Source organism: Aotus nancymaae, unplaced genomic scaffold (genome assembly GCF_030222135.1).
Source record: "Aotus nancymaae isolate 86718 unplaced genomic scaffold, 86718_ANA_hifiasm-v0.15.2.pri h1tg000032l_0, whole genome shotgun sequence".
Taxonomy (NCBI): Eukaryota; Metazoa; Chordata; class Mammalia; order Primates; family Aotidae; genus Aotus; species Aotus nancymaae.
In genome coordinates, this window is record NW_026988445.1 from 27,460,475 (window position 1) to 27,482,606 (window position 22,132).

At 38.8% G+C, this 22,132-nt stretch overlaps 1 protein-coding gene and 1 pseudogene across 10 annotated transcripts in view; one reads left to right on the top strand and one right to left on the bottom strand.

Annotated features, from left to right (window-relative positions):
* The window catches only part of SDCCAG8 (SHH signaling and ciliogenesis regulator SDCCAG8), a 240,350-nt gene that overhangs the window by 7,869 nt on the left and 210,349 nt on the right, over positions 1–22,132 (top strand). For 7 of the 10 annotated variants that reach the window (XM_012443692.3, XM_012443691.3, XM_012443693.3 and 4 more), the window contains exons 2-5: positions 5,682–5,834; positions 6,982–7,067; positions 10,494–10,607; positions 16,206–16,331. In XM_012443692.3, coding sequence (XP_012299115.2) covers positions 5,682–5,834; positions 6,982–7,067; positions 10,494–10,607; positions 16,206–16,331 — 479 coding nt within the window. Of the gene's footprint in view, positions 1–5,668; positions 5,835–6,981; positions 7,068–10,493; positions 10,608–16,205; positions 16,332–22,132 lie in introns of all 10 variants that reach the window. The other 3 variants (XM_021666931.2, XM_012443700.3, XM_012443695.3) reach the window with 2 other exon arrangements.
* LOC105711077 (rRNA-processing protein FCF1 homolog) lies at positions 2,995–5,295 on the bottom strand (annotated as a pseudogene).

Below are 22,132 nucleotides of genomic sequence, written 5' to 3' on the forward strand. Positions count from 1 at the left end.
TTGCATGTCTGCCCTAATCTAAGCTTGTGCTGGGAGCTGCAGTGCATCTCGTGTCTCAGCCTAGGGAGGAATGGTTCATTGCCTATTTTCTCTGAGACAGCTGGGCGTTTTGCAGGGAGTGGTCCCCCCTTCCTGTTACCAGGACAATTCTCTTTCACATCTCCCAGGACAGATGGAGAATGAAGAAATTAGTAATTCATAGTGTGTATGTAAGTGGTGATTCTTCCTGAGATGTACTTGTGTTTGTTCAAAAACATTTTGATAAAGAGAGACCCACTGGTGAACTAAGAGTTAGAACTTAGGAAGTAGGGAAGGGAAACTGTACTAAGAATGGACAAGACAGACTGAAATTTGTCAGCAGTCATTAGCTCAGGTACCTTTTAAGTGCTCGTTGTACTGATTGATGTTTGGATAGTGCATTAGCAGAAATATTATTTACTTGCACTTATGTTCACGTGATCTGTAGGACTCAGGGGTCCTGTTTGTGTTTGTAGTCAGTTTCTGGTTGCTGGTGGGGAAAAGAAATCAGGATGCATTGTGAAATACCCTTACTGTTCTCTCAGGGGAGAAGAGGAAATGAATGTGTTCTTGCTGTCTTGGTTAGAAACAGATAAAGCTGTGTCCCATTAGCAATTGGACAGGAAACGATAACTGGAACCTTCTGTTTAATCTGGTTTCCTGAAATGTAAGGAGCAGATAACCGCATCTGGGGAGTAGTCGTAATAGGAATGATGGGGGCTTCAGTTACAATGGCTCCAGCTGAAAAGCCATGGGGTTTCATCTGTCCTGAATCATCTGAGTGTTATTCTTCTTCAAGATTCACTGTGTTTTTCTGTTACAGTATTTAATTATGTTGCTTTGTATATATTTGAAAAGCACCTAGCATGTTTTGAAATGTAGCGTTGAAATGACTTTAAAATGTCAACTCTATAATTTTAGTTTTAGGCACAGTTCTTGCAAATTCCTTCTTTTCCTCTCTGACCCTAGTAACTTTGAAGTCAGTAGTTACAAACAAACCAACCCTAAAGCCTTGTGTATCACTTTTCTCTGGGATAGTTGTTGAAATTCAGTAGCTCATTATTTCCCATAATATTATGGTCATAGTGCAATTTAACATGTGGTCTTCAAATGTTATAAATTCTAAAAGATTAAATAAGAACATTAGCAAAGGAATGAAAAGTGCTCTTAAAATCCTGGCCTTATTGTAATCTGATGAAAGAACTCTGCCTGTAGAGACTTTTAATTATGCAGATTTTTTTTCTTTTTCCTTAAAATAGCAACAAATAATGGGAGAGGGTGCTAAATAAATATACGTTAGTAGTGATTGGTTAAATATATTCTGACTCATCCAAGCAACTACATTCTAAGCTGCTTGTAATATTACTACCATACACAAATAGCAGCATGGTTATACTACCTTAACGAAGGCCGGGTGTGGTGGCTCACACCTGTAATCCCAGCACTTTTCAAAATCCCTGTTTTAGGTGTACAGTGAAGATCACTGGTGACATGACAATGTCATTTCCAAGTGGAATTATTAAAGTCTTCATCAGAAATCCAACTCCAGCTGTGTTGTGCTTCAGGGTGAAGCTTATTAGCTTTTACTCAGACTAGGTATAAATAAATAATTATCCCTTGTCTTAGAGGTGAAGTCATTTGAAAGCTCCATGGAATACATTTTTTTAAAGATGCAACAAAAATTTTTTATTGTAAATTGACAATTTATAACTGTATAAATGTATGGGTTACAAAGTAATGTCATAAATTGTGGATATAATTTGAAATAATTAAATCAAGCTAGTTAACATGTCTGGTACTTCCAATACATTTCTGTGATGAGAACATCAATTTTGAAATGTATAATACTCCATTATTAAGTATATGTACCACACTGTACAACTGAACTCAAAAAAAGTATAAAACATTCTTCCTATCTGAGATTTTGTACCCTTTGACCATCATTAATTTTTTTTTTTTTTTGAGACAGTCTCACTCTGTCACCCAGGCTGGAATGCAATGGCACAATCTCGGCTCAAGCAACCTCTGCTCTCCCAGGTTCAAGTGACTCTCCTGCCTCAGCCTCCCCTGCACCTGGGACCACAGGCACGTGACACCACAATGGCCAACCTTTTTTGTGTTTTTTGTAGAGATGGGGTTTTGCCATGTTCTCCAGGCTGGTCTTGAACTCCTGGCCTCAGGTGATCCATCCACCTCGGCCTCCCAAAGTTCCAAGATCACAGGTGTGAGCCACCTGGCCTAAAATTTTTATGAGACAAAATATCAATTTCAAAATAGCATCAAAAAGTGAGCAGGCCAGGCACGGTGGCTCATGCCTGCAATCCCAGCACTTTGGGAGGCCAAGGCATATTTTTCTGTACTAAAAACACAAAATTAAAAATTAGCTGGACACAGTGGGATGTGTCTGCAATTCCAGCCACTTGGGAGGCTGAGGCAGGAGAACCACCCGAACTTGGGAGGCAGAGGCCACATGAGCTGAGCCCACAACACTGCACTCCAGCCTGGGCAACAAGAGCGAAACTTCATCTGGAAAAAAAAAAAAGCATATTTAAGCATCCTCAGCTTGTAATAGAGCAAACAGGTCAACAGAATAACAATTCAGGCTATTGCCTGTGTAATGAACTGTCAACAAGGGAAAGCTGGTTGAAGAAAGGCAGAGGAACTGTGTCTTGTAAGAATTAGAATTGAGGAGCTGTGGCCAGGAGTGGTGACTCACACCTATAATCCCTGCACTTTGGGAGGCCAAGGCTGGTGGATCACAAGTTCAGGAGATTAAGACCAGCCTGGCTAACACAGTGAAACCCTGTCTCTACCTAAAAATACAAAAGATTAGCCAGGTATGGTGGCACATGCCTGTAGTCCCAGCTACTTGGGAGGCTGAGGCAGGAGAATCACTTGAACCCAGGAGGTAGAGGTTGCAGTGAGCCGGGATTACACTACTGCACTCCAACCTGAGCTACAGAGTGAGACTCTGTCTCATAAATAAATAAATAAACAAAAGAATCGAGGGGCTCTGTAATCATCTGGCACAGTATTGTATCTATAGTTAGAAATGTACATGATAGGAACTCCTGGAATCTTATGGATTCTTCTTTTAAGGTCCCAGTCAACTGTGACCGCAATGTAACACTTATGCTGAGTTACCCTCTGCGTTAAGCAGTCATCTGCATAGGTTCCTTTGTTTGTACATGGTAATCCTTCAAATCTTGGATCCTTGGTGATCCTTAGAGCCACTCAATACTTCTGTCCCAATTTCTCCATGTCAGCCATTACACAATCAGCTATACAAGGGATACACTTGGCATACAGATAGTCCATCGTTGGCTGTATTAAGTCCAGTTTGGCTTTTATGGAAAGGTTCACAAAGTTGGTATCAACTAGGACATGGTAATGTGGGCCCAACTGTATATTATATTGGAAAAATAAGCAAGAAGGGTGTTGGGGAACTTCTGTTCCCTTTAACGCGCTGGGATCCTTCTTTTCTTTATTTTTAGGTTTTAATCTATGCTTTTCTTTAAGCTTCTGATCTCTGAGACTAAGCATTCGCTTTCTGGTCGCATACTTCCTCATTTTCTTTTGCTTCCCCGTGGTCACACCACACTCCTGTTTTTTCCCTAATCACCAGTGGCACAATACTTTTACCTGAAATGCATTTTTATGTTAGTCAAACTGTCTGTTTCCTTTCTAATGGTTCAATAAAGGTAAATGCTTTATTCATGGATTTTAGGGCATAAATCTAAAGCTCCGTGAACTGAGTTGCTTATCCTGTAGCACTTTGATTTTCCTTTTCCATTACCAAATCTCTTTTCTACTCTAATACTAAGTTATTGTAAAACTATCACAGTTTCATGTACTTCCAGAACCAGGAATTCATCTTATCTGAACTTTCTTAAACTCATGATGAGTCAGAGAAGGCCAGTCTTCATTAGTAATCAGCACCAAATTCATTTCAAAGAAAGATCTGTGTGGACATAGGATTGATATGGAGAAAAATATAGTGATGAATTAACTGTGTCTCTTGTGTAGTTGAGTAATAGAATTTCACTGTTGAACCCTGACCTGAAATAGGTGTTTTCTTTAATCAAAGTAGAAAATGAGTTGCTGTAAGTAAAGAAACCGTATTGTGTAACGTAAGAGTTTTTTTTCTATTAAGTACTAACGTTATTTTTGTTTCTGTTCCAAACTGAAATCAATGCACCTGGAGAAAATGGAAAGTGTTTTCAAGGTCCTTTAGAATATATGTTTATAATTTTTTTTTTTAAGACAGAGTCTTGCTCTGTTGCCCAGGCTGGAGTACAATGGCACGATCTTGGCCCACTGCAACCTCCACCTCCTGGGTTCAAGTGATTCTCCTGCCTCAGTCTCCCAAGTAGCTGCACCTGCCACCATGCCCGGCTAATTTTTGTACTTTTAGTAGAGAGGGGGTTTCACCATGTTGGCCAGGCTGGTCTCAAACTCCTGACCTTGTGATCCACCTGCTTTGGCCTCCCAAAGTGTTGGGATTACAGGTGCGAGCCACCGCGCCCTCCTATACATGTATTTTCTTACATGATTGGTAATGAATCGGGTCTCTTTCATGCCATTGCTGTTAGAGGGCCTCTGGTGCTGGAGTCCTCTGGAGGACTGGGCTTTCAGGGTGGGGGCATAGGGGTGGAGTGAGGCGAGAGGCTTTTCTTTCGTCTTGTGGTCTCAGGGCCTCTCCCTCCTCTCCACATATCCTCTTCATAGGTCTCTCCAGCAGGGTAGCTGGACATCTTACATAGTGGCTTAGGGTTCCCAAAAGCAAGCATTCCAAGAGGAAGCAAAAGCTTCCAGTGCTTTTAAAGATGAGGCTTGGTCTGACATGGTGTAACTATTATTGCATTCTATTGGTTAATGTAGGTTACAGGCCCAGTCAGTTTCAGATTAGAAGAGAACAAGGGAATGAGGCTGGGTGCCTTGGAGGCTATTTTTAGAGATGAACTATCACAGTAATATACCTTAAAATACTTCACTTTAGATAGTTTATGTGTGCTCTAGGGGTGGTCAGTTGCACTAACCAAGAATCTATGAGGTGTGATTAGCTAGCAGTATATAGGAAGAGCTGTACTACAGGGGGCTGCCACTATAAGCACTTGAGCTATGCAAATTTTGATCAAAACTAGGCCAGACAGGTGGATGTCTCTTGGTGAGGGAGGGATTTCCTATCCCCAGGGACAATGAGGCTTCCCTAGGTTGGACCTTAGTGTGACACAGTCCCTCTTGCTGACTCTTTCCACCTCCCCGCTGCTCTTCCATCCCCCTGTGTCTCCAGGTGTGGTGGAAGAGTCAGGCATGACAGGAAGGAGAGCACTTCCATTACCAAGTTATTGTTTAATGGGAGCTGGTGGGAATTGTTCTGTCATTTAATCTTCCTTGCTGGTAATGCTATATCTAGTGAATGTCAACTGCCACAGTGGTAGCCACGGACCTTAGAGATCATCAACTCCTACCTCTAAACCATGAACTTAATCTTCTCTCACCTTCTCTGGCACATCCCTTAGCAAGCTAGAAACAGAACTCTGCTTTTTTCCATAAAGTACCAGAAATAATGATTTCACCTTTAAAAACTGCCTTCTGGAGCAGGTGTCCTTTTGGTCACCCAGATTTCACTGGTCCTAACTTTCATCAGGTTGTTGTTGCAGAACGTGCCAGTCGAAGCATTCACCAACTGAAATGTGCCCTGAGGGAAGGTGATGTCACTATTGGAGAAGATGCACCAAATCTTTCTTTTAGCACCAGTGCAGGAAATGAGGATGCCAGGACAGCTTGGCTCGAATTGCAGCAGAGCCATGCTGGTGAGTATGAATGTCAGTCCTAGCCTGAATGATGCATAGTGAATTTTTGAAACTGCATGGAATAATAACTCCATTCATTCTTCGTTCTGCTGCTATGATGTTATTCCAAAACACAAATCAGATAATTTAATTCTCTTGCTTAATCTTTTTTTCCTTTGACTTCCCAATGCCTATAGGCTAAAGTCCAAAATTCTAGTTATAAAATAACAGTGTTTTCCTAAGATAGCTCCAACCTGCCTTTTCAGCTCATCTTGGTATGCTTCTCATGCTAATCATCCACCTCACAACTCATGTTCTAGTTATGATAACCTCCTCACTGTGCTTTTATGCTTTGACATGTGCAGTGCCTTCTAACTGGAATTGTTCTCATCCTCTTCTGCTTGGTGAACTCCTTCCTGCTCATCCTTGCAGTGTGATCTCCTCCGTGAAAACAAGCACAGTTAGGTGCTTCCTCTTCTTGTAGCACTGTGCATAACTCTAGGTCTACATACAAACTTATTGTATATCTATTAGTGTCTCTCTCTGGCTTGCTAGAGTCTTAGCTCTTAGGGGGTAGAAATTCTTTTTTTTTTACGTTGGTCTTTGTATCCCCGGTTGATAGCAGAGTTCTTGATGCGTAAAATACATGTATGGGCGGGCGCGGTGGCTCGCGCCTGTAATCCCAACACTTTGGGAGGCCAAAGCAGGTGGATCACAAGGTCAGGAGTTTGAGACCAGCCTGGCCAACATGGTGAAACCCCCTCTCTACTAAAAGTACAAAAATTAGCCGGGCATGGTGGCAGGTGCAGCTACTTGGGAGACTGAGGCAGGAGAATCACTTGAACCCAGGTGGTGGAGGTTGCAGTGGGCCAAGATCGTGCCATTGTACTCCAGCCTGGGCAACAGAGCAAGACTCTGTCTTAAAAAAAAAAATTATAAACATATATTCTAAAGGACCTTGAAAACACTTTCCATTTTCTCCAGGTGCATTGATTTCAGTTTGGAACAGAAACAAAAATAACGTTAGTACTTAATAGAAAAAAAACTCTATGTTACACAATGCGGTTTCTTTACTTACAGCAATTTTTATTAGTTGGAAGGGTGGATGGGTGGTAATAAACCATGGATCTCAAATAAGGTTAATAAACCCCCTGCTTTTGCTCTGTAGTTAATCAGCTCAAAGATTTGTTGCGCCAACAAGCAGATAAGGAAAGTGAAGTATCTCCGTCAAGAAGAAGAAAAATGTCCCCTTTGGTAAGTATCGACTTTTCCAACTTGACAAAGCATTCCTTTGTTTTTTGTTTGTTTGTTTGTTAGTTTTTGAGATGGAGTTTTGCTCTTGTTGCCCAGACTGGAGTGCAATGGCGTGATCTTGGCTCACCGCAACCTCTGCCTCCTGGGTTCAAGCGATTCTCCCACCTCAGCCTCCTGAGTAGCTGGAATTACAGGCATGTGCCACCACACCTGGCTAATGTTTTGTATTTTTAGTAGAGACAGGGTTTCTCCATGTTGGTCAGGCTCGTCTCAAACTCTCGATCTCAGGTGATCCACCCACCTTGGCCTCCCAAAGTGCTGGGATTACAGGCGTGAGCCACTGTGCCCGGCCAGCATTCCTTTGTTTTGCTGTACTGTGTCATTTTGTAGTACATGTAGCAGAAAAGATTTAGTTAGGGCATGCTAATAGTGAAAAACATTAAAAGTAATTCTCTTCGCTCTGATTATTTTGGCTGAAAAAATAGATTTCCATGGCAGTGTAAATCTTGATATTTTAAATTTATCATTTACTTGGAAAATGGGAGCAAGGGAATAGTTTGGAGAATTTTTTTTGCAACTGTTGGCAAAATATGTAATATAAATATATAATATGTAATAAATTAATATAAATCATGTAAGTTTAAGGAGAATATATGTAAAAGGTAAAGTAATGGTTTTAGTGATTTCTTTTTTAGAGGGTCATATCTATCTTAAATCATTTTTAGAAGTTGCTTAATTTTAATTGTAGCTCTCTGTTGTAATATTTTTTTAATTTTCAAATTTCAAAATAATACATTTTATTTTTAATTAGTTTATTTCTTTGAGATAGAGTCTCACCCTGTTGCTCAGGCTGGAATGCTGTGGCATGATCTCAGCTCACTACAACCTCTGCCTCCCAGGTTCAAGCAATTCTCCTGCCTCAGCCTCCCTAGTAGCTGGGATTATAGGCGTGCACTACCACATGAGGCTAATTTTTTGTATTTTTAGTAGAGATAGGGTTTCACCATATCAGCTAGGCTGGTCTCGAACTCCTGACTTCAGGTAATCCACCCGCCTCAGCCTCCCAAAGTGCTTGGATTACAGGTGTGAGCCACGGCACCCGGCCACACCTTGCATTTTCAGTGTGTTTTATAGTTGAATATAATGCCTATATGCTGAAAAGTTTGGAGACATGTCACCTTCTTTTCTTCACTGCAATGTCAGAATTTCACTCCCGTATTAACACTTCATTCCAGGCTGACACATACTTTTAAGCTTAATTCCAACTTTAGAGAAATGTACCTCATATGTGTATTCAATATTTATAGATTATGATTTTAATAAAATATTATTTAATATATTTATCACTATTGACATCTGATTTCTAAGATGCTCTTAAGCACACAACTGGTAGAATGCTTTTAAGTCTACTAGATGAAGTTGCTTTATCTGTTGAATGCTCAGACATGCTCATTAGCTTTGTAAAATCTGAGCAGTGATACTATGGAGCTTATTGAATCCAGAGAGGCAGGAAGACCTTCATTAAGATAATGAGCTTAGTACATACAGAGTACACTTTAAAATACACAAGTCTATTTATATAGAGCTATGTAAAAGAATGGAACTTAAGACTCTAAATATGTGCAGTCTACATGTAATAATTATAAACCATAATAGTAATAGCTTTTTAAGATTGTACCCTTAGAATGCACTTTTGTAGCCACTATAACATATTAGAAATATGTTGATATATTAAGAGTAAAACTGAGGCACTGTTGAGAGAGAAAAAAAAAATGTATTGCTTATTATCTTAAAATGCAGATATCCAAACTAAACCCCTTCAAAGCATACACAAATGATTTCATGTGAACATATTTCATACAATTTTAGCTTGAGCTTTTTGTTTTTCACATGGGCTTCCTCCTGTTTACTCAGTAGTAATTTATATTTGCCTACCTCTGAACCTATTTCTATTAATGTAGGGTGATTATAATTGTTTGATTTCTACCCATGACTGATAATTCATTTAATTAGAGTTACTTCAGTTTTTAAATTTCTTAAATATACCAAAAAGTAAAGCTCTGTTCTGTTTTATTCTGCCATGATAGCTGGTACCTGATTATCATTTAAAATTTCTGCTGTGCTGAGAAAGAGAATGGCTGAGAAACAGACACTGTGTCTCATTTCAAGGTTTCCTCTGGGTTTAACTGGTTGACCCTTGTTTTCCCTTTTCCTGATTTCCTCATCCTTAAAACAAAAAATCATGCGATTGGTATATGATTTTACAAACTATGTCACAGTCATTTTAAGATAAGGCAAGAAAGATATACATTAACAGTCAGTTCCAGGAATGCTACAGAGCTAAAGTAGCTTAGCGTTTCTGTTTGAAATCTCTTCGTTGGACCCCTCAGTGCAGTGTATCTCTACTTTAGGGCTCTACTCTTAGAGGTTCTGTGCTCCAGAACAGCATACACTTGAATTGTGTTCAATACTAGAGTCAAAAATCAAAAACTACATTTTGCTAATGTTTCCTTTTTGAGATGGAATTTTATCTCATTGACACAGGCTTGGCATCAGACACCTCTTAAAGAATCTCTCCTTCAGGGAGCTGCTGCAGTTTTAGCTAGCAAATCCTCTTCCGTGGCAGTTTCTTGGAGAGCGTTGTCCGTGTATCTCAGCATTACTGAATGGAATGTCACTTTTCCCGTTTGTTAAAATACTCAGTTCATTCCAAGCCAGTTATACTACTACTACCCCAGCATTTTTCCATTCACTCTATGTGTTTTTTATAACCACTTTCACCATGCATCTTTAAAAAAAATGATATTCGCATCCACGAACCTTGTGAATTTGTGGAATTTATAGGCTAGAGAAGCAAGTATTTGTATTAGTCCATTTTCATGTTGCTATAAATAAATACCTGAGGATGGGTAATTTATTTAAAAAAGAGGTGTAATCAGCTCATCGTTCTGCAGGCTGTATAGGAAGTGTGGTACTGGCATCACATTCTGGTGAGGGCCTCAGGAAACTTTCAGCCATGGTGGAAGATGAAGCGGAGCAGGCATTTCATGTGGTGAGAGCCAGAGCAAGAGGTGGGGAGAGGTGCCACATTCTTTTAAACAACCAGATCTCACCAAAACTCAGAACAGGAACTCATTATTATGAGGATAGCACCAGCAACAAGGTGTTAATTCATTCATCCATCATGACCTAAACACCTCCCACCAGGCCCCACCTCCAATGTTGTGGGGGGCTACATTTCAACGTGAGGTTTGTGGGGGATAAATGTCCAAGCTATATCAATATTATAAGCTACATTGTGATTGATTCTATGTTTATATCACATCAGTGCAAAATTGAGTATGGAGAAGGTAACAACTGATTCTTTGCTAAATCCAAACATGCTTAATTTGGATTTTTAAAAATTATTTGTTTATTTTGCCATAGAGGTCATCAGAACATGAGGAAACCAATATGCCTACTATGTCCAACCTTGTTCCTATCATTAATGACCAGTCTCAATATATTCATCATTTAGAGGCGGAAGTTAAGTTCTGCAAGGTAAGTTTCTCATTAAGAATTTAAAACTAAATAAATTAAAGCTTATATTAATTATACATTGTATAAAAATTTGCTACTATTAATCTTCATGTTTGTAGCAATACATTGACCATTGTTGTTATTACATGATTGAGATACTGATGTGTTACAAGAGCCTGTCAGACTTGGGAATGATACTCTTGATTGTACCATTTCTGACTGTTTGATTTCCCAGGAGTTCACTAGTATGTCTAATGATTTCTTGATATGCTCTCATATTTCAGAATTTTGGTTGTAGCCCAGCAAATGGCAAATGCTTTGGAATACAAATACTAAACATTCCCCCACATTTGTCAACCTATTGGAGCAGTGGTACAACAATCAGGGATTCCAAACTAGTAGACCAAATCTTCTCCACTGTCAGTATTAAGGCTCTTCCTTTGACTTTGAATAAGAATGGTTCATAGGGAACTGATAGTAATAATCAAGAAACCAAATGCATCACATATAGCTTGTGACACTAGAAGGTTATATGCTCAACTGTGTGCACTTTACTAATGTCATTAATATCCTTCAAGCATCCTTTCTGCAGGAAGTAAAGATTGTCTTGCTGACAGATCCTTTGTCTCAGTGCTGATTTTTCTTTGTGGCACGGAGCATCTGTTTCCAACAAATTAATTTTTTTGAGATAGGGTCTTGCTCTGTTTTACAGGCTGGAGTGCAGTGGCATAATCATGGCTCACTGTAGCGTTGACATCCTGGGCTCAAGCAATCCTCCTACCCCAGCCTCCCTAGTAGCTGGGACCACAGGTGCACACCACTAAGCTCGGCTATTTCTTTATTATTATTATTATTATTTTGTAGAGTTAAGGTCTCATTATGTTGCCCAGGCTGGTCTTGAACTCCTGGGCTCAAACAGTCCTCCTCCCTGGGCCTCCCAAGGTGTTGAGATTATGGGCTTTTTCAAATGTGCCCACCCAGATTTTGTTGTTTTAATTGTCTTATTGCATTAGCTAAGTAAGACTTTTAGAATGATGTTGAATGGTTGTGAGAGGAGCTATCTTTGCCTTGTTCCTGATCTTAGTGGGAAACTTACTTTCTTACTGTAAAGTATGTTAGCTATGGGTTATTTGTAGATGTTCTTTATCAAGTTGAGAATGTTTCCCTCTATTCCTAGTTACCAAGAGTACAGATGCTCCTTGACTTACAATGGGATTGCGTCCTGATAAACTCATTGTAAGTTGAAAATGCATTTACTATACTATAGAATATTGGTTGTTTACCTCTGTGATTGCATGGCTAAATGGGAGCTACAGCTCACTGCCACTGCTGCTGCCCAGCAACATGAGAGAATATTATACTGCATATTGCTAGCTTGGGAAAAGATCAAAACTTGAAACTTGAATTATGGTTTCTACTGAATGCATATTGCTTTTGCAGCATAATAAAGTCAAAAAAAATCGTTTGTCAAACCATTGGAAGTCAGGGACCATCTGTGTTTATCATAGATGGCTGCCGCATTTTGTCAAATGCTTTTTCTACGTCTACTGTTTAATTATAATTTTTCTTCTACATTGTTGTGATGGATTACATTAACTGATGCTCAAATGTCAAATCAATGTTGTATACTTAGAATAAATCTTACTTTATCCTGGTATATAATTCTTATATTGTTGGATTTGATTTGCCAGTATTTTGTTGAGGATTTCTGCATCTCTGTTCATTAGAGATATTGACCTGTAATTTTCCACTTTTGTAATGTTTTCACTTGGTTTGGGTATTAGGTTAATGCTGGCCTCATAAAATGAGTTAGAAAATACTTCCTCTTGCATTTTATGAAAGATACTATAGACAATTGGTATAATTTCTTTCTTAAGTATTTGGTATAATTCACCACTGCACTTATCTGGTTCTGGTGCTTTCTGTTTTGAAAGGTTTCTGACATTGATTTACTTTTCTTGACAAATATAGGTTTATTCAAATTATCTGTTCTTCCCTTTGTGAGTTTTCATGGATTGTGTCTTTCAAAGAATTGGTTCATTTCATCTTGGTGACTAAATTCATGATCATAGAGTTGTTCATAGTATTTCTTTGTTATCCTGTTTTTTAAACATTTCTTCATTATCCTTTTAATGTTCATGAGATCAGTAGTGATGGCCCCATTTTCACTTCTGATCTTACTATATGATGGAATCCAATTAGTATCTTCTCTCTTTTTTTCTTAGCTAATCTATATAGAGTCTTATCAATTTTACTCATCTTTTCAAAACCCAACTTTTGATTTTGTTTTTCTCTATTGATTTTCTATTTTTAATTTCGTTGATTTTCACTCTAATTTTTGTTATATATTTTTTCTGCTTACTCTAGAATTAAGTTGCTATTGGTTTTCCAACTTCTAAGGTAGAATCTTAGATTATTTATTTGAAGTTTTTCTTCTTTTCTAATTTTTTTGCACTCCTTTTACTGCATCCTTTTAATAAGTATATAGCTTTTTGTAAGTTATATTTTAATTTTTAGTTAGTTGAAAATATTTCTAAATTTCTCTTGATACCTCTTTGATTCATGTGTCATTTAGAAGGGTGTTGCATAATCATCAAGTATTTGGGGAGTTTCCCAGCTGTCATTCTGTTACTGATTTCTAATTTAATATCATTGTTGTCTGACAGCATACTTTCCCATTCTTTTACATTTCTTAAGGTTTGTACAATGTGGCCTATCTTGGTGAATGTTCTGCGTGAACTTGAAGAAAATGTGTGAACTGCTGTTCTTGAATAAAGCAGTCTGTAAATGTCAATTAGATCCACTTGATTGATGCTGCTGTACATTTCAATTGTGTCCTTTCTGATTTTTATAATTTCTGACAGAGGATATTGAAATTTCCCACTGTAATAGTAGATTCATCTGTTTTCCTTTGCCTTATACATTTTGATGCCCTTTTATTAGGCACATATACATTAAGACTTATTACATCTTCTTGATGAATTGACCTCTTTATCGTTATGTCATGTACCTCTTTATCCCTGATCATTTTTATTGCTTTGAAATCTGCTTTGTCTAAAATTAATATGGCTACTCCAGCTTTCTGTTGATTAGTGTTAACATGATATGTCTTTCTTCGTTTACTTATTTATTTATTGAGACAGAGTCTCACTCTGTCACCCAGACTAGAGTACAATGATGGTCTCTGCTCACTGCAACTTCCGCCTCCTGGGTTCAAGTGATTCTCCTGCCTCAGCCTCCTGAGTAGCTGGGATTACAAGTGCACGCCACCACACCGGCTAATTTTTGTATTTTTAGTAGAGACAGGGTTTCACTATGATGACCAGGCTGGTCTTGAACTCCTGACCTCTGATGATCCTCCCACCTTGGTCTCCCAAAGTGCTGGGTTTACAGGTGTGAGCCACCACACTGGCCTTAATTATAATTATTTTAAATTCCTGTTCTGATAATTCTAACATCTCTGCCTTATCTGAGACTACTTCTGATGCTTATTTAACTTTCCAAACTGTGTTTCGGTCTTTTAGCCTGTCTTGTAATTGTTTGGTGAATGCTGGACATGAAGTATTGGGTAAAAGGAACTGAGATAAGTAGGCCTTTAGCATGAGGTTTTATGTTTATCTGGATAGAAATTAGGTGATGTTTGCTGTCACTATACATGTCAGAGGCTAAAATTTCCTTCAATGTCCTGTTTTTGTCTCTTCTCTTGTCTGTGGGTTACACTAGTGAATTCTTCCTAAATATAATCTGAGATATGTAGTTCTTTCTGTTGAATTTCTCTGTTAGTGTACAGGAGTCCTAGGTAGTTAGATGTGGGAGTAGAGGGACGTGTTCAGTAGTCCTATGACGAGATCTAAGTCTTTTAGTAAGCCTGCGCCTTGGGCTGTGACATTCACAAGTGCTTCTCAGTCTCCCTTGCCCTTTAAGTTAGACAGGATAGCTAGAGGAAGCCGGAGTCCACGTCCTCCCACATGGAATGCTGGAGGGTGCTGGAGTTGGATATTTACCTTCCTTTAGGTCAGTTAGGCTCTGCTAAAATAGTTTCCCTTGAGTCAGGCCTGTTACAAAGAACACAACGTTCTGATCATATTTCAAAGTGGCTGCTTTTCTTCTTCCTTTAGGTTACATAAGGGGACTTTTCTCTTTTTACTGTGAAATCCTGGTAGTGTGCTGGAGATAAAACTGGGGTGGCAGGGCAGTCCCTGTATGACTGGGTCTTTCTGGAAATTTTTTTTTTTTTTTTTTTTTGAGATGGAGTCCAGCTTTGTTGCCCAGGCTGGAGTGCAGTGGCACAATCTCAGCTCACTGGAACCTCCGCCTCCTGGGTTCAAGTGATTCTTTTGCCTTAGCCTCCTGAGTAGCTGGGACGACAGGTGCACAACACCATGCCTGGCTGATTTTTGTATTTTTAGTAGAGACAAGGTTTCACCATATTGACCAGGCTGGTCTTGAACTCCTGACCTTGTGATCTGCCCACCTCAGCCTCCCAAAGGCTAGGATTACAGGCATGAGGCACCACGCCCGGCCTGGAATTTTTAGCTCTCAAACTTGTTGACCCTGAGCTTCCAGCAAGTCATCAATTACAGTTTAGATTTTCTATCTCCTGCAGAGATTTCTGATTTCCTCCAGCAAATTGTGTGTCTCAGTGTCCACTCATCTCTTCAATTTTTGGGCAGCAGTTTTTCCTATGACTTCAGTTCTCCGATGGATCTAAGAAGAGTTGTTGATTTTCAGTTTGTTCAATATTTTTCCTGTTGGGAAGATGGGAGTGAGGTGTTCCAAGCTCATTACATTCCAGATTGAAAATTGAAAGTCTGCAATATTTTTTTAATTACAGCTTTTTATTATAGCTTTAGGTTTTTAAAAAATAATACTTGGGAATTTTCACATGTTGCACAGTTGCTTTTGATTACACTAGTAATGAATATTAGGTTAAGTATTATATGATCGATACATTGATATTATTGAAATATTTTTCCAGAGAGTGAGGTGCCGCTTAATAGCTATTCTAATTATTGTTGACCTGTAATTTCTTATGTGACATCCTGTAATTCTAACTGTTATTGATTTACAATTCTTTATCTTATGCCCTGTGAAGCCAAGGAAATACTCTTTCAGAATTCTCCATGAAATGTTTTACTACAATTCTCTCCTCTCTGGCTACCATTTCATGGATAATCATCACGCCTGTCTATGCCTTTCTAGCTCAGACCCCACCCTCTATTTAATCTTCCAGCAGCTTTTAACACATGAATGGTATTTGATCATGGGCATAATATATCTTACCTCATTTTTCAGCAGTCTACCCCATTCTTTAAAATCTCTTGGATAACTCTTTTAATTAAGGCTTTTCTTTGAGCTTCGATTCCTTGGAGAAAAGGAAATTGTCAGAAACGACACACTTCTGTGAGATGCCATCAGCAGGCCCATTGCTATATACCCCAGCCTTCTCTTTGTTATCTAGCTGATGTTTAGATTGTCTTGTTTGTCTAAATATAATTATAGTTCTGGAAATGGAGAACATAAGTCTTCCAGACTTTAAACCATGCTGGCTCCTCTAATAATTAACAGATGAAAACACTGTTAAATAATGCTTAATGTATTTGGTTTTGCTTATTATAGGAGGAACTCTTTGTAATGAAAAATAGAATACAAGTTATTGTACTTGAAAATGAAAGGCTCCAGCAAGAGCTGAAATCTCAAAGACAAGAGGAGACAATGAGGGAACAAACACTTCTGGATGCATCCGTAAGCATTATTTTAAATCATAAATTTTATTTTAGTGTGAATATTCCCTTCTGCCCTCTCTCCCTGCCTTCTTAACTGCTTAGATTTTCTCCTTGAAGTGTGGCCCAAGTACTATGTTGGTATTTCTTTGAGACCTCAAATATCAAACTTCACTGTAGTAGAATGACTTCTCAGATGAAACAATATAGTGATATTTGCTGCAGTTTCCTCTCTGAGCATACCATTTCTGCTTTTCCATATGGAAAGAGCTGGTCTGAAAGCAGGAAGTGTGTGATACAGGAAGGACTTTGTTAAGTCTAGAAACTGTTCAGAACCTTGGCTTAGATTTCTGTTGGATTTCTCTAAATTTTCCTTGAGGTCTGAAATCTAGTAAGTCTAATTAGCAGCATGATGTAGGCTTAGGGTCCAAGAATCAAAATGTTAGTCTTCCCATTGTCTCTAAGAAGATTGGTGTTTAGCGAGTAATTTTAGAAGGCCTTACATAGCTTAATCCCATATGTCCTTTATTTCTTTATTGGTAATTTGAGAAGATTAGCCTATACCAGGAGTTATCTGTGCAAATTCCTGGACTCCATCCCCTGTGAGTCTGATTCACTTGGTCTGGTTGGCTCCTAGGAATATAAACGTTTATCAGGTTGCCTAAGTGATTCCAATGTCAGTGGCCCACAGTTTGAAGAACATTAGGTCAGATTATCTCTGTAATTGTGTGACACAAGATTATTGTGGTGACATTTAAATAGTGCATAAACTTAATATTTTCTTATGATTTAGCAGAGTACTTTTGTCTTAAACTTTTTTTAACTGTTTTGCTGTAAGTTATAGTCACAGCTTGTTCTGCTTTTTGAGACAAATTTAACTCTCTATGAGGAAGTTTTCATACTTGCCTATTCCAGCTTCACTTTGCAATTTACTCTGGTGGTTTTGACTTTGTCATCATTAGTAAATCAGCCGTTAAGAAAACATATGAAAGTCTTGATGGTTTATTGTGATACCCTCTAATTTTTGTTTTTGAAGTTTTTTTTTTTTAATTATTTATCTGAATTGATAGTTTGTTTACAATCCTAGAGTTGTATATGTTAGGATTTGCTATTGAGAAGCATAGGAGTATATGAACTCTGATAAATGAAGTGGGCTAATTAGCATTTCAGTTTAATTTTCTGCAATTGCATTTAAGTGTATGATCAGTTCTTTTCTTCTCACTATGTAACTTTTTCCTGAAGTTTTATATAATTATTAGTGGTAAAAATTCCATCTTAGTTGCTTATTATTTTAATGTCAATTTGAAGAAGATATCACCATATAGAAAATACTTAGAAGTAACTTATTTTAAAAATATTCAGTTGCCTTTCTTCCAAATATGCAGTCACTTAGCAAGCAGTGATTCAATTATTCATAGTCTTCAGTATTTATATAATGGCAAAGAACTGGAAGAAGGGGAAGTGAAGTGAGAAAGGAAATTAGGCAGCCGAGTGAATCAGAGGACAAGAGAAATGAGTAATGCAAAAGGGGAAGGAAATGATGGTAAGAGCACACATGCCTTGCAGCACGAGCAATGAACATATGCTAAACAAAACTACAGGCAGAATCATAGGATAAGGTTTTAGAGAGCTTTTGTTGTTTTTATAAACATTCATCTGAGCTAAATGTAATGTAGATATTGAAATGATTACTGCAGATATGCCAGATGAGCTTGATATCTATTTTAATGTTAGTCTTCTGTTATTTGTTATTACTGAATTGTTACCTCCATTTTTTACCTGTGTGAATTGAAACATTTCAAGGCCAGATGCAGTGTCTTACACATGTAATTTTAGCAGTTTGGAAGGATGATCATTTGAACTGCTGGATCACTTGAGCCCAAGAGTTCCAGACCAGCCTGGGCAACATAGTGAGGCTCCATCTCTTAAAAAAAAAAAATTAGCTGAGCATGCTATTGCATACCTGTGTTCCCAGCTACTTGGGAGACTGAGGTCAGAGGAGCCCAGGAGGTCAAGGCTGCAGTGAGCCCTTATCACACCACTGCACTCCTGTCCGGGCAACAGAGTGAGACCTTGCCTCAATAAAAACAAGACAAACGAAAAACCAGACATTTTGGCAATACATGCACAGTGCTGTGTCAGAAGTTATAACATGAATAAATGTTTAACATGAACAAAAGTGTTTAGAAATATCTTCTTTTGGGGGGATGGGGTTTTTGTAATGAGTCAATTAAAATGTTGATACTTAATCTTCCCTTGCTATATTGAAATTTGCTGATTTCAATATTGATATTCAGTGTTTCATAATGCCTTTTAAAAAAGATAATTGAAACATTTATATGGTGTATTAGTCAGGGTTCTCTCAAAGGACAGAACTAATAGGATATATATATATATCTGGGAGTTTATTAAGTAGTATTAACTCACACGATCACAAGGTCCCACAATGGGCCATCTACAAGCTGAGGAGCAAGGAAGCCAGTCCGAGTCCCAAAGCTGAAGAACTCGGAGTTCAGTGTTTGAGGACAGGAAGTACCACCTAGCAGGGGAGGAAGATGTAGGCTGGGAGGCTAGGCCCGTCTAGCCTTTTCACATTTTTCTGCCTGCTTTATATTCGCTGGCAGCTGATTAGATGGTGCCCACCCAGTTGAAGGGTGAGTCTGCCTTTTCATATTTGTTCTCATCCCCTCTCATACCATACCCCAGCCCCCGCTCCAATTAAGAAATCACGCTAGGTGCAGTTGCTCACACCCATAATCCCAGCACTTTGGGAGGCTGAGTAGGGTGGGTCACAAGGTCAATAGATGGAGAGCATTATGGCCAACGTGGTGAAACCCCATCTCTATTAAAAATACAAAAATTCACTGGGTGTGGTGGCACACATCTGTAGTCCCAGCTACTTGGGAGGCTGAGGGAGGAAAATCCCTTGAACCCGGGAGGTGGAGGTTGCAGTGAGCTGAGATCGCGCCACTGCACTCCAGCTTGGTGACAGAGTGAGACTCCATCTCAGGAAAAAAAAAAAAAAGACCAAAAAAAACAAACAGAAAAGGAAATCAAAGGTTTTGAATGATCTTCAGGGATTTAACACACTTAGAGATTTTTTTTTTTAAATCTTGGTTAAATAGCATTCAAATTTTTTAAAGCTATCTGTGAAAGAACAAAATATCCATTAGACTAGCACTTCTTTCCAAAGGATGATAATATTTTGTATCATAAGTAAATCATCTGTGGCCTACATGCTTCTTCCAATTTCTCCATAGAAAATTAGTAGCACCCTCCTTCATTGATCTCAAAAACAACTTTAAATGCAATCATATCTTAGGGGATTTGGCTCTACCTAGAGAATCAAGTGCAAACTCATTCCATGGCATGGTATGCTCTTAAGTCCCTTACTTGATTCTTTAGCTTCGTCTTCTGACATTTATCACCTTATATTTTGACCTCCAGTAATGTTGAATTGTCTAAGACCCCCCTGCAGGCACCGTGTATTCCAAACCTCTGCGGCATTTGTCATGAAGTTCTCTCTCCTTAGAATGCCATTTCCATCGAGCTTACCCTTACTCATCCTTTAAGATATCACACCAGTGTCAAATTTTTTCCAGAAAACCTTTCTTGGATTTCTGGGTGCCCTTAGTATCCCTCTGTTTTGGCAGAGGCCCCTGTGCACACCTCTGGCCTGGGACTGACATTATTAAATTGAAATTACCTGCCTAGGTGTGTGTCTCCCTTATTAGACTGTAAACTCCTTGGAGCTAAGATTGATCACACTCATTTTTGTCGTCCAGTCTGTTAGCACGATGTCTGAACACCATAGGTGTTACACAAATATTTGCACTAAACTGAACTTCCAGAATAGTGTGAAATAGAACCTCAGAATAGTACTTTAGATGAATGTAGTTTACCACAGTCTAGCATGATACAACACTGCAGTATAGTTCAGTGTTTGGGGACCTGTCCTCTCTGTGACTACTACCATATCCTTTGGCCCTTAGCAAGTGTTCAATAATTATTTGTTGAATTAAATTAATATAGGTATTTTAATCCTTTTTGTACACATAAATTCCCCAGAACTTTGGGCTGCTTGCTGTGTTGAATGTTGAGAGGGTGACGTTCAATGGTACACCACATGCAACTCAGACGTGTTTGCTTTGTTTGATAAATTTTGAGCCAGTATTTAATAATGTTTCATGTGAAGAACCAGGTATCTGGTAATCTGAATGTTCGATCCCACATGACAGTAACTGACTGAAGTTGAGTGCTGGCTGCTTCCTTTGGGTGGCACACGTTTCTGTGCTTTGTCACAGTGCCTACTCTTCTTCCTTTTTGAACCCCTGGCATGCAGGCTGCATGTCAACTCTATCACCGCACATGCGCTGTTTCTTTTTATTGAAGATAAATATTTTTCTGGAAAGGCAGAAGATCATAATGATATAGGATATTAAAGAAAAAAAAACTGTTCCTTTTTCTCATAACACTTCTGACACCAAATGTTTGGGATTGTTTTCTCCTACACCTGGCCATTCTCCCTTTCTCTGTGGATACCAAATGGGTGTCCAGTGATTCAATTCAATTCTGACAGTCACTACACAGTTCGTATCAGACCGACAGGGTAAGGGCTTTGTCCCACGTGACTACCTGCTACTTTAGATACCAATTGCAAATAATAGGTCTCTTGGTTATCCACAATTCTGTCTGACTTGGCTGTAAATTGGGGGTTCCTACAATCCCTTCCTCATGTTTGATAATTTGCTATAATGGCTCACAAAATTCAGGGAAACAGTTTGCTTGTATTATATCCTTTATACGACACTGTAGTATAGTTCGGTGTTTGGGGACCTCTCCTCTCTTGTGCCTACTACCATATCCTTTGGCCCTTAGCAAGTGTTCGGTAATTATTTGTTGAATTAAATTAATATAAGTATTCTCCTTCTTGTACATATAAATCCCCCAGATCTTTGGGCTGCTTACTACATTCAATGTGGAGAGGGTGGATATAAATGAACAGCCAATTGAAGAGGCACACAGTGTGAGGTCCAGGATGGCCCCAAGTAAAGGAGCTTCTGTCTGTGGAGTTTGGGTACACCACCCTCTTGGCATGTGGATGCATTCACCAACCCAGAAATTCTCTGAACCTCGTCATATAGGATTTTTATGGAGGTTTTATTACATAGGCATGATTGGTTAAATCTTTGCCTGTTGATGATTAAGTCAATCTCCAGTCCTTTCCTCCCTTGAGGTGGGGGAGTGGGGCTATAAGTTGTAGTCTTCTAATTATGGACTCCAGCCACCAGTCATCTTAACACACAAAAAGGTACTTTTATCACTGTGGAGATCCTAAGGGTCTTAGAAGACACTCGTGTCAGGAACCGAGGACTAAGACCAAATATTTTAATGAAAGATGCTCCTATCACACTATCACACATATCACTCAGGAAATTACAGGGTTTTAGGAGTTCTGTGTCAGGAACCAGGGACAGAGACCACATAAATATTTGGATGCAGACTGACAGGTTTCAGATCCTAATGCTGCCACTTACCAGCCACTTGCTACCTCTGTGACTTAGTGTCCTCCTGTATAAAATGGAGACAACAATGTAACCTATCTATCTCTTAGAATTGTTGTAATGATTAAATTAGTTAATATATGTGATATACATAAAACAGGGTAGAGAACATAGAAGGCAGCATTGTGACAAAAATTATTATTAGCCAAAGCTTTGTGAAATGTGGAAAATGAAAGACAAACTAAGAGAGGGGTGTATACTTCACGAGTACATGTCTTCAGAGGAGTAAAGGGTAATGCCATTTATTTAATGCACTTCA